Genomic DNA, 12,403 nt, shown 5'->3' on the forward strand with positions numbered 1-12,403 from the left:
TTTGGAATAGAGGGTGGTAGGCCAGTCCTTTATCTCTACTCTGTTCTTCCTGTCACTGAGTGAGGCACAGATGTAAGTCTCACTCTTAGAAAAGAGAAATAAAAGTGATCTCTATAACAGAAATAAAAGGGCCGGATGTGGTGGTTCATACCCAGAATCCCAGTACTTTGGGAGGCTGAGGTGGGAGGATCACCTGAGCCCAGGAATTTGAGACCAGCCTGGGCAACATGAAGAGGCCCCATCTCTAAAAAAATAAAAATAAAAAATAGGCAAATGTAGTGGTGCGTGCCTTTACTCCTAGCTACTTGGGAGGCTGAGGAAAGAGGATTGCTTGAGCCTAGGAGATTGAGGCTGCAGTGAGCTGAGGTTGAGCCACTATATTCCAGCCTGGGTGGCAGAGCGAGACCCTATCTAAAAAAAAAAAAAAAAAAAAAAAACCACGGAAAAACCCTAAAATGGTTTAATTTCAGTAATTGGAGAAAATGGAAGATCAAAGATTATGGTGGTAAGGAGAGTAGATATTTTATTTTATTTTTTGAGATAGGGTCTCACTCTGTCAGACTGGAGTGCAGTGGCGCCATCACAGCTCACTGCAGCCTCGACTTCCTGGGCTCAGGTGATTCTCTTGCCTCAGCCTCCCTAGTAGCTGGGACCACAGATGCCACCACACCTGGCTAATTTTTGTATTTTTTGTAGAGATGGGGCTTCACCATGTGCTCAGGCTGGTCTCAAATTTCTGGGCTCAAGTAATCCTCCTGTCTTGGCCTCCCAAAGTGCTGAGATTACAGGTCTGAGGCACTGTGCCTGGCTAGGGGTAGATATTTTTAAAAGAGCATATTTAGCTTGTGATCTAGAGATAATGAGAGATCTCAGTTGAGAGGGCAGGAATAAAATAGGTTCCCTATCTAAACGATCCTGAGAGGCCTATAGAGCTTGCTTCTATAATTGTTGACATTGGGAGTCACTATCTAGAGATGTCTCCCCACTTCACAAAGCCATACTGAGTGACTTAGAACCTATTCCTGCCACCTTTTTTTAGTTTCCTTGATCTTGAAGGTGGAGGATAAGTGTGTTACTAAGTATGTTCCTGGGCAAGGAGTTCCTCTGAAGATAGAAGTGATGAGAAGATAAAAGAAAGGGTAATAAGGCATTAATGAACTCTAATCATCCTAAGATTGATGATTGTTTGGTTCCTGTCTATAGGAATGCTACAGGAACTCTTTTACCCTAAAAGTAAATAATAAAGCACAGTTCCAGTTTCTTTTATGTGGATACAAGGTAGCAGTGACTAGAAAAGATAAGAGCAGTGCTGTGCTCTAGCATAAAAATGTAATTATGCTATGCAATATGGTGGCCACTAACCACATGTGGCTATCGAGAAGCTACAATGTAATTAGTGTGATTAGGTAACTGAATTTTTATTTTTATTATATTTCATCTTAATTCTATAACTTTTAAATAGCCACACATGGCTAGTGCCTTCTGTTTTGAACAGTGTGGGATTCACTGGAATTGATAGGCTGGATATACCCCTAGTTTTTATTTTGATTTAGTTTATGGTTAGGTGAGTCTAGAAAGATCAAAAGAGAAAGAGACAATGGAGATTAATAATAATAGCCAGCATTTAATGTGTGCTTTTTATATAGTCAGGCACTTACCTAAACATGTAAAAGGTATTCTATATAATCTTTGCAAAAATAGTACTATTATCGCTATTTTGCAGAGGAAAAAATTGAGGCATAATAAGAACTTTACTTGCCTAGGACCACACAATGAGTAAATAAGGGGTGAAGATGGCATTCATACACAGATAGTTTTATTAGAGCCCATTCATTTACACTACATAGTTTCAGGAATGAGGTGTCATAGAGGGACTGGGGCCATGGTTCCCAAACTCTGTGCCAAAGTACAAGCTCACAAGGTACTGTGGAGTAGTTTTAATTTTCAAAGGAAACACAACAATATTTTATGTTTCTTAAACACTGTGTGACCTATTAACTTGAGGTGATTCACAGTTGGAACACTAGATTGTGCTATATTCCTTTCGATGACAGTATGTCTGGTCGGGTGTGGTAGCTTCTGCCTATACTGTCAGCACTTTGAAAGGCCGAGGCGGGCAGATCAATTGAGGTCAGGAGTTCGAGGCCAGCTTGGCCAATATGGCAAAACTCTGTCTGTACTAAAAATACAAAAAATTAGCTAGGTGTGGTGGCAGGAGCCTGTAATCTCAGCTACTCGGGAGGCTGAGGCAAGAGAATGGCTCAAACCCAGGAAGCAGAGAATCCAGTGAGTCAAGATCATGCCACTGTACTCCAGCCTGGGTGACAGAGTGAGACTCTGTCTCAAAATATATATATACAGACAACATATCTTCACAAAAGATGGTTTTAGAAGGTCCCTCTGATAAAAATTAAGTACTATGTAAAAAAAAAAAAAAAGTACTGTGTAAAAATCAGCATGGAACAGAAATTGAGGGTGGCAGCATTGGATTCCAACATGTGAGAAGTTGAGTAGTGTCAAACAGATGCACGTATCCATAAGTAACTATTTGTGGTTATTTAAGAACGAAATATTTTTCTTTCAATTTGTGTGCATTGTTATTTTCAAAGTGCTAATAAGTTCTCAGGAACCAGCCACTTGCTCTGTTGCCCAGGCTGGAGTGCAATGGTGCGATCTCAGCTCACTGCAACCTCTGCCTCCCAGGTTCAAGCCATTCTCCCTGCCTCAGCCTCCCAAGTAGCTGGGATTACAGGTGCCTGCCACCAGGCCCAGCTAATTTTTTGTATTTTTAGTAGAGACGGGGTTTTGCCATGTTGGCAAGGTTGGTCTCCAACTCCTGACCTCAGGCGATCCGCCCACCTCAGCCTCCCAAAGTGCTGGGATTACAGGTGTGAGCCACTGCACCTGACCTTCATATATATATATATATACATATTTTTTAATTTTACAGATATTGTTTTTATTCTTGTGTCCCTAGCACTAGAACAGTACTGGTGCATAGATGGTGCTCAATAAATATTTGTTAAATGAATGAGAAAAACAGTTGGAAAATAGTGGCTGCCCACAGAAGTGGGTAAAATGGCAAGCGGAAAGAGTTTGGAGGAGGGAAGAAGTGGAAGATTCCAATAGCTAAGCAAGGACCATTGATTTGTGATTTGATATAAGGTTGGTTAATTTGTAAATGTGGAGAGAAGAAATAGTTGTATTCTACCAAAGACACGCTATTTATGTTATATTCTGGTACCCGTGTATTCTGATAACAGAATTTTCATCGTGGGAAGAGTCCTCTAGTTACCTAAATTGCTTGGATCAGTATTGCACAGATCAAGGGATTATCTGTGTCCCTACCCACCAAATCCATCCTCATCCTTTCCGTCGGCATCTAGGACCCAGGAATTCTTGCCTGAGAACTTTTTCTTCTCCCAGTCCAGGCCTGCATGTGCTCTCCTAAACCCTGTATCCTCCAAGTAAGAACTGTTGCCAGGGGCGACCCAGCTTCCCTTGTCCAGGCAGCAACTCAGACACAGGCTCGCTTCATTTTTATTCTGGGGTTGTACAATCTAAGGTTTGAAATTTTTTCTTTTTGAATCTCTCACGGTTTGCTATTGACACAGCTGGAATGAGGTTGCAGGGAGAGGGCTGGGAATTTTCTCCCGACTTCTAGCCCTATTTCCGCATAGGCCTTCTTGCTGGGAATTCCTGCTCTGCGGACTGGAATGGGTACGGAGACGAAATGCTGGGTGCGCTCCGGTCCGCCCCCCCACCCCGCGCCCCGAGGGAGAAGGTTTAGGGCTGAGAAGAACTCCCATTAGATTTACAGCCCAGGTTCAGCCGATTGAATTAGGGTGTGTCACCATGGAGACGGGGCCGGCCCGCGTGCTCGCTTGCCATTGGCTGGGGACTCCAGGGCTGGGGATATAAGGCAGAGCCTAGCACAGTGAGCGAACTGTGCGGACCAGACCTGGCAGCCTTGCTGAGTTCAGCATAGCGGAGAGGATCCGAGCGGATCGGAGCAGATCGCAGCGGATCGCAGCGGATCGGAGCACACCGGAGCACACCGGAGCAGGCTCATCGAGAGGGCTGCTGCGAGACCATGGAGAACGGGTGAGGCGGGCATCAGGCCCGCGGGACCCTTGGGGAGGGGCGGGTGCTATGAGACCCGGGAACCTGGCACACTGGGCCCAGAGAGAGCCGGGGAAGGGAGCGAGCGCCCAGGGGATGCAGAGAGGCCTGGCACGGAGCCTGTTGTCGGGGGCAAGGCGGCAGAGTCATGTGGCAGCCAGCGCGGGCAGGGACGCACGCGGGAATCGAGCTGGGGTGGCGCCACCGGAGCAGGAAGGGGACAGGTTGGTGGCGTCTAAGCTACTCCGTAAAAGCAGCCGTTGTGTGTCTCCGTGTGTGTTAGGGGTACAAGTGGAGAGTGAGTGTATGGATATATATATATATATATCCCTCACTCCATACCAGGAGGAGGTGTCCTCACGCCCTGCGCTCTTCATAAATTCCCATGCTAGGATCTGGGTAAAGCTGCGAGGTACTTTTGGTGCTCACATTCGGAGTTCCTCCTTTAGAGGAAAGATTGCTCACCTCCTTTGCCAGTTGCACTCCTCCCTTCCTTCCAGACTGGAAGTATGACAAACTCAGTGGGAACTGACTCCTAAGTGGAGAAGGAAATCAGTCATTGAACTGAGCAACAGTCCTCTGCTCATTTCCCCCACGCCAGGCCTTTGAAAACTCTTCTCTCTGCTTTGGTCCTGGATGTCCCAGTCCAAGTGACCTGCATTAGGCATTACAGTTGCTTTTGGATGCTCAGGGAGCCAGGGTGTTCTTGTGGGGACTGATAGCCAATGAGGAAGTGCTATGAGTTGTAGCTAGACTTGCCATGTGGTGGCAGCTTCACACATCATTCATTTCCTTTGCACCTTTTGCGGACGCCATTTGATTAACATTTTACCAACTTAATTGCTTCTCTCCATTATCCTGTGGCTCTATTGACCAGCCCCAACCTACCGTATCCAACTGCTTCCCTGAGGGTAGCCTGGTGTATTGTGCAATCATGTCTGGTTTCCCGGGCTCTGCTTTGGGAGTAAAAAATTTCCTGTGGAAGCTTGGTTAGTTATGTTCAGCTCTGTCACACCTCATTGCCACCTCTGAAGGCAACCTTTGGTCTTCCCAGATGGGTGTGAGAGAACTGGACTTGGAAATGGAAGAAAAGTAACACGAGTTGATTCTTGCTAGTGTAGGGGTTCTGGGTAAGTGCCCTTAGGTTCCTGAAGAGCAAAGATCCTTGGTGGAGAGAAAGGAAACTGGAAGGAGGCAGGGAGAGGGAAGGACAGGAAGAAGACCACAGGCAGGTGGAAAGCAGGAGAAAGGTTCAAATACTGTGTGTAACAGAGCCATAGGTCTTTGGAGGTTGTTAGCAAGTATTCAATTCATTTTCAGATCGAGCCTATAAGGTAGATGGGGCCAATTTACATTCCCTTGTTTATGCCTGAGAAAATAATTTGGAACACCAATTACATGCCTAAAAAGACAATATTGAGACTAGAATCTAGGTTGAGTTCTGCTTCCCTCTAGACCAGCAATTCCTAAACTTGGTTTTATTTTATTTTATTTTTATTTATTTATTTTTTGAGTCAGAGTCTCGCTCTGTCGCCCAGGCTGGAGTGCAGTGGAGTGACCTTGGCTCACTACAAGTTCCGCCTCCTGGGTTCATGCCATTCTCCTGCCTCAGCCTCCCCTGTAGCTGGGACTACAGGTGCCCGCCACCACGCCTGGCTAATATATATATATATTTTTTGTATTTTTAGTAGAGACGGGGTTTCACCGTGTTAGCCAGGATGGTCTCGATCTCCTGACCTCGTGAACCCCCCTCGGCCTCCCAAAGTGCTGGGATTACAGGCATGAGCCACCGTGCCTGGCCCCTAAACCTGGTTTTAAAATCAAAATTACATGGGCTTCAGAATCCGTTTTTTGGTTTTTTGTTTTTTATATAGGATCTCACTCTGTCACCAGGCTGGAGTGCCAGAATCTGTCTTTCTAACAAGCGTCTGCTGAGAATTAGTGTAGTCAGTCCTGGTTTAGCCTTTTGACAACCAGTACTGTGGACTGGGTCTGCTTTTTTGTACAGCACTTTATCTAGTTTCTTGTCTGGAATTAACCCCTTTGTGATCCAGGGAGCTAAGAATGGTAGGTGGACCTCTACCAGGGGTGTTCCCATTGTGTTTTATTGGTTAAAAAAAAAAAAAAAAAAAAGTAGCCCTTAAGTCTTTGGCTGAGGAAGGAACTGGAGGGATGAGGGTTAAAAGAAAATTTGAGTTTATCCCTGCCTTCATGGTAGTTGGTCTTAATTACATTTTGAATGTCTTTGGGGAATAGGTAAGGTAATAAGGGGAATTTTACTAGGTGGTCACTACCCTCAGGAAGGGCTTAATCCCATTTTGAGTACTCTTGTTGGGCTCCCTCCTGGTCAAGCCCTTTTACCCTCCCTAATTTGATTATTTCATTGCACTTCCCTGTAGACTCTGGTTCCTTCCTCTCTAAACCTTTGTCATGAGGATAAGTATGCAACTTGCCAGTGTTCAGTAGATCCAGCACTGGAGTTGGGTCTGTTAGTAGAAACAGGCTTTATTAATTTTTGCCAGGCTCTGGAATGGAGGGAGTTTCATATCAGACTTGTAGAAAGAAGGGTGGCTGAGTAGATGGGTGAGCATAGTATGGCCTCTCCCTCTGTGCCAACTTCTCTGTCCCTGCTGCCTCAGTGTACCTGCTAGCCTTCTTGCACCAAAGGTCATTTGTCTGTGATGGCCTTGGAATGGGAGCAGAATTCACCTTGATGTTTTTCTCCCCTAGATACACATATGAAGACTATAAGAACACTGCAGAATGGCTTCTGTCTCACACTAAGCACCGACCTCAAGTTGCAATAATCTGTGGTTCTGGATTAGGAGGTCTGACAGATAAATTAACTCAGGCCCAGATCTTTGACTACAGTGAAATCCCCAACTTTCCCCGAAGTACAGGTACTGGCAAGTGAAAGCGGGGAATGGGGCTGAGGGATGTTATTGGGATTCTGTGGGACACAACCAAGGAGGCCAACGTTTCTACTCCTTGACCTAGCGTTTCACTGAAGACAAATATTGTAAGAGAGGAGAAGAGCCCACCGTGAGTCAGAATGACTCAGGAGTTTCCTCTAGCAGACATCCCACAACAGACAGGGCATGTGTGTGTCCGTGGACTGAGACTAAGACTTAGAAGAGGGCCAGGTGACAGGGGCCAAGTAAAGGGCAAGGGTCATTTATTTGGTTTACTTAATTTCTCAAATAACTAACTTCTGTTGTTTTATTTATTAATTTTTAAGATTTCTTTCTTCTTTTCCCTGGAGAGTTAAGAATTTTTTTTAAGACCTGATGGCAGGAAAAGACCTTTAATAGCTATTTTTTTAAACCCTTTGAAACAAGACTGGGAGAGCAGAGGGGGAAGGTGTGGGAAACATTAAGAGAGGGTGAATGAAGGGCATACTTCTTTAAGGGAGATAGCAGTGACGTTGGCTCCACTGGCCACTCCTACCCCCAGTGAGAAGGGCACTGCATTAAATGATAAGGGGGTAAATTTTTTTAAGCTTATCAACATGTTTATTTTTTATACGCCACTTGGGTTTCCTATGTCAACTTTATTACTGTTTTTGTTTCATTTTGTTTTTTTGCATAAGCTCCTCTATCTTTGAGAATTCCTCAGCTCTTCCTCTTGGTTCTGGTCCCTCTCCCATTCCCTAAGGGATAGGTTAACCATCTATTAGAAGAGATTGCCAGATAAGGGAATGGTAATAATGGTTGTTATGTCGGTGGGGAGTTATCTTTGCACTCCCACGCACCCCTACATGGACATGTGTTCCCGTAGGACTGTTCTATGGGTCATAAGGAAAGAGACTTGCATGCGTTCAAATTTGTTTCCCCTAGTTTAGTAGTCTCTTCTTTAGGAAGCCAGAGTAAGTATACTATGAGCTTGCTTGCTGGACTGAGGAGGTAGGTAATTAAGTTAGGGCAATATATAAGAATACATGTTTTGAGAACTTTGAAAAATTTGAAGAGGTCTATAATTACTGCATTCACTTTTTTTTTTTGAAAAGGAGTCTCACTCTGTCACCCAGGCTCAAGTGCAGTGGTGTGATCTCGGCTCACTGCAACTTCCACCTCCCAAGTTCAAGTGATTCTCCCACCTCAGCCTCCCAAGTAGCTGGGATTACAGCCGTGTGCCACCATACCCAGCTAATTTTTGTGTTTTTAGTAGAGATGGGTTTTCACCATGTTGGCCAAGGTGGTCTTAAACTCCTGACCTCTTGATCCACCTGTCCTGGCCTCCCAAAGTGCTGAGATTACAGTCGTGAGACACCTCACCTGGCCTATTTTTTATTTTAATTTTTATAGATTCACAGGGGTACAATGCAGTTTTGTTATATGGATATACTGTGTGGTGGTGAAGTCTGTGCTTTAGTGTAACCATCACCTGAGCAGTGAACATTATACTCATTAGGTAATTTTTCATCCCTTATCCCCCTCCTACTTTCTCACTTCCGAGTCCCCAGTGTCTATTATTTCTGTAGGTCCATATGTATACGTTTGGTTCCCACTTATAAGTGACAGCATGTGGTATTGAACCTTCCGTTTCTGAGTATCTACTTTTTTTTACTCACTTTTTACTCTCTGGCAATATGGCTTGTATCATCTTGAAATTTCTTTAAAAAGCCCTTCCTTCTTTGTATGTTCATGCTGAACATCCTTACCCCATATCTCTAATCTCAGGTTGTATTTGTATAATTATGAGTAATGCCTGGGTCTCCCACCAGACTTAAACTTTCTGAAAGCAGAGATAATAATGAGTCTTTTACTTAATTATATCCTAACATTTTGAGCAGAGCGAGTAACTCACAGTAGGTGCTCAATGGATATGCGTTGCATGAAAGTATAATCCCATTCATTTCTCTTTCTTTTTTGTATACAGTGCCAGGTCACGTTGGCCGACTGGTGTTTGGGTTCCTGAATGGCAGAGCCTGTGTGATAATGCAGGGCAGGTTCCATATGTATGAAGGGTACTCGCTCTGGAAGGTAAATCAGGGGACTAGGCTGGTTGGATCTAGAAGAGGCAGGAGAGAACTATCTAGCCTCTTTCACTACCTAGCTATCTGGGCTAGGTGGATTTTTGGTCCCCTCCTTCCTTTTCTTTCATGATGTATATCATGCATTTCTGTGTAGCTGGATTGATGAAATTTTGTAAAAATTTTTTCTGATCTTTTGTTTCGAAGGTGACATTCCCAGTGAGGGTTTTCCACCTTCTGGGTGTGGACACGCTGGTGGTCACCAATGCAGCAGGAGGGCTGAACCCCAAGTTTGAGGTTGGAGATATCATGCTGATCCGTGACCATATCAACCTACCTGGTTTCAGTGGTCAGAACCCTCTCAGAGGGCCCAATGATGAAAGGTATGTAGCTTACTCTGTTTTTTTCAGATGGGTATGATTTAAGGACTTCTCTAGGAGCCTTGGGAGAATTTTTAAAATTCCATTTATGTGAGATAATTCAACCTGTGTCCTAGGTTTGGAGTTCGTTTCCCTGCCATGTCTGATGCCTACGACCGGACTATGAGGCAGAGGGCTCTCAGTATGTGGAAACAAATGGGGGAGCAACGTGAGCTACAGGAAGGCACCTATGTGATGCTGGCAGGCCCCAGCTTTGAGACTGTGGCAGAATCTCGTCTGCTGCAGAAGCTGGGAGCAGATGCTGTTGGTGAGAAGGGGAATTTGGCTGGAGGCTTGAAGAGGGAGGGATTTAGCAAAATGGGAATGGGAAGGAGTAGGAGATAACAGGACTCATTGGACTGAGAGGATCAGATTTCAGGGAAGGGTGAATTAAACTGACTTCTTGAAATACAAAGTGGTGAGATTTGGTGTAGCATCAAATCTCCTTACGAAGCACCAAGTGGTTAACAGCTGCAGTGCTAATGAATGACTTATCCATGATCATGATTTGATGGCTGTTTCTTTTATCTTTTTTTTTTTTTTTTTTGAGACAATGTCTCGCTCTGTCGCCCAGGCTGGAGTGCAGTGGCATAATCTTGGCTTACTGCAAACTCCGCCTCCCAGGTTCAAACAATTCTCATGCCTCAGCCTCCCAAGTAGCTGGGATTACAGACGTGTGCCACCAAACCCAGTTAATTTTTGTATTTTTAGTAGAGACGAGGTTTCACCATGTTGGCCAGGCTGGTCCTTGAACTTGTGATCTCAGGTGATCCTCCCATCTAGGCCTCCTAACATGCTGGCATTACAGGCATGACCCACTGCACCTGGCCAATTTGATGACTGTTTCTAAGAATTCTAAAAAATTCACTATAGCCACCTTCTGTACCTCTAGCTGTAAGATGGAACTCTATCATTAGGATTGACTTCAAAATTGCCACAAATACAGAAATGAAGCATTGCATTGGTGATTTTAAGAAATGTGTATTTATTTTAGGCAATACAGAAGAACATACCTCAACAATAATTTAGCTGCTTCTTTGGATTTGTTTTAGGTGGGACCTTGCTCTGTTGCCAAGAGTGGAGTGCAGTGGCACCATCTCTAGCTCACTGCAGTTCTAGCTGCCTGGGCTCAAACAATCCTCCCACCTCAGCCTCCTGAGTAGCTAGGACCACAGGCATACACTACCCCACCTGGCTAATTTTACTTATTTTTTGAACCAAGGTCCCGCTATGTTGCCCAGGCTGGTTTCAAACTCCTGGGCTCAAGACATCCTTCTGCTTTGGCCTCCCAAAGTGCTGGGATTACAGGTGTGAACCGCTGCACCTGGCCATTACCGGCATGAACCACTACTGCACCTGGCCATCTTTGGATGTTTTTTGAGATTTTTAATTCTTGTTGAAAGTGAGCCTAAAGGGCAAGGAAAAGAGTTATTTGAGGATCCTGACAGTTGGTTTCCATCTTTCTCACCATCAGGCATGAGTACAGTACCAGAAGTTATCGTTGCACGGCACTGTGGACTTCGAGTCTTCGGCTTCTCACTCATCACCAACAAGGTCATCATGGATTACGAAAGCCTGGAGAAGGCCAACCACGAAGAAGTATTAGCGGCTGGCAAACAAGCTGCGCAGAAATTGGAACAGTTGGTCTCCATTCTTATGGCCAGCATTCCACTCCCTGACAAAGCCAGTTGACCTGCCCTGGAGTGGTCTGGCGTCTCTCACACAAGATCCAAGTAGCTACTACCTTCTTTGACCCCTTGCTGGAGTCACGTGCCTCTGTCCTTAGGTTGTAGCAGAAAGGAAAAGATTTCTATCCTTCACCTTTCCCATTTTCTTCCACTAGACCCTTATAGTGCCAGATCCTCTTCTCACAGCTGGGATCACAGGTGTGAGCATAGTGAGACGTTGGCGCTACAAAATAAAGCTGTTCTCATTTCTGTTCTTTCTTATACAAGAGCTGGAGCCCCATGCCCTACTACGCATCTGTGGAGTGCCGCAGGATTTGACAGTTTTTGGGGCTTAGAACTTTGCACAGCAGCTGCTACTAGCTTTTTGAGATAATACATTCCTGGGGGCTTTGATTCTACCTTATCTAAATCACCAGAGACCAAACAAGGACTAACCCAATACCTCTTGGACTTTATTTAATGTCATAATGTTGTCAGAATAAAGAGAAAGATGAAATAGTTTCATGTTTTGTGTAACTTGGGATGAGGCTGAGGCATAGGACAAGATTGACATGAAAGGATGTGAGACCACATGTCTTGTGTGACTATCTGCTTCTCAGACAAGTAATTAGGAACTGAGATGAGGTAGTATGTGAGTGTAGCAAAGGATGAAGAAGGGCAAAATGATGAAAGGTGGGAAAGAGGTTATGAGATGGTGAGGAAAAGTTAACTTCTGGCGCTTGATGGCCACATCCACCAGGCTAGTCCTTCCTCTCTCCCTTGCCTTCTGATTGTTTCATTTCCTGTCTATTTGATCATAGCTGAATCAGTTCACTGATTAGCCTCTTCCTTAGTTCCCGCTTCCTTACCAAAGCCCTAATTATATTTCCTCTTGTTTGCCTTTTCTCTCCTACTCTTCTCCAACGTCCGTAACCACACTCTCCATTCACTCCATTCTGACAAGGCAGTGGCAAACGCCTCTCTGCTCTCAGCCTCTCTGTTGTTCATTGGATTGCTGCCAGCCCTAGGCAAACCTGTGAAGTTGATTCACACTCTGCTTCTCTTTGAGTGTCTGCTTCTGTCCTTCCACTTCCTTTCTGTGCTCCAGTCTTTCTCTTCACTTGGTCAGAACCTCCCTGTGATACTGTATCCAGGCATTTCCCCTTGTTGGCTCACTGCACTATTATCTTTGCTTATCAACTTGCATTCAGCTGGCTGGCATG

At 44.8% G+C, this 12,403-nt stretch overlaps 1 protein-coding gene across 1 annotated transcript; it reads left to right on the forward strand.

Annotated features, from left to right (window-relative positions):
- Nucleotides 1-3,923: 3,923 nt before the first annotated feature.
- Nucleotides 3,924-11,693, forward strand: PNP (purine nucleoside phosphorylase). Its single transcript, XM_017868518.1, has 6 exons — nucleotides 3,924-4,104; nucleotides 6,853-7,022; nucleotides 9,001-9,104; nucleotides 9,302-9,477; nucleotides 9,591-9,781; nucleotides 10,988-11,693. The coding sequence occupies exons 1-6, from the start codon at nucleotides 4,094-4,096 to the stop codon at nucleotides 11,203-11,205; spliced, it is 870 nt and encodes a 289-aa protein (XP_017724007.1). The 5' UTR covers nucleotides 3,924-4,093; the 3' UTR covers nucleotides 11,206-11,693.
- The last annotated feature ends 710 nt before the right edge of the window (nucleotides 11,694-12,403 follow it).

The sequence above is a fragment of the Rhinopithecus bieti genome, unplaced genomic scaffold (assembly GCF_001698545.2).
Source record: "Rhinopithecus bieti isolate Rb0 unplaced genomic scaffold, ASM169854v2 scaffold_3902, whole genome shotgun sequence".
Taxonomy (NCBI): domain Eukaryota; kingdom Metazoa; phylum Chordata; class Mammalia; order Primates; family Cercopithecidae; genus Rhinopithecus; species Rhinopithecus bieti.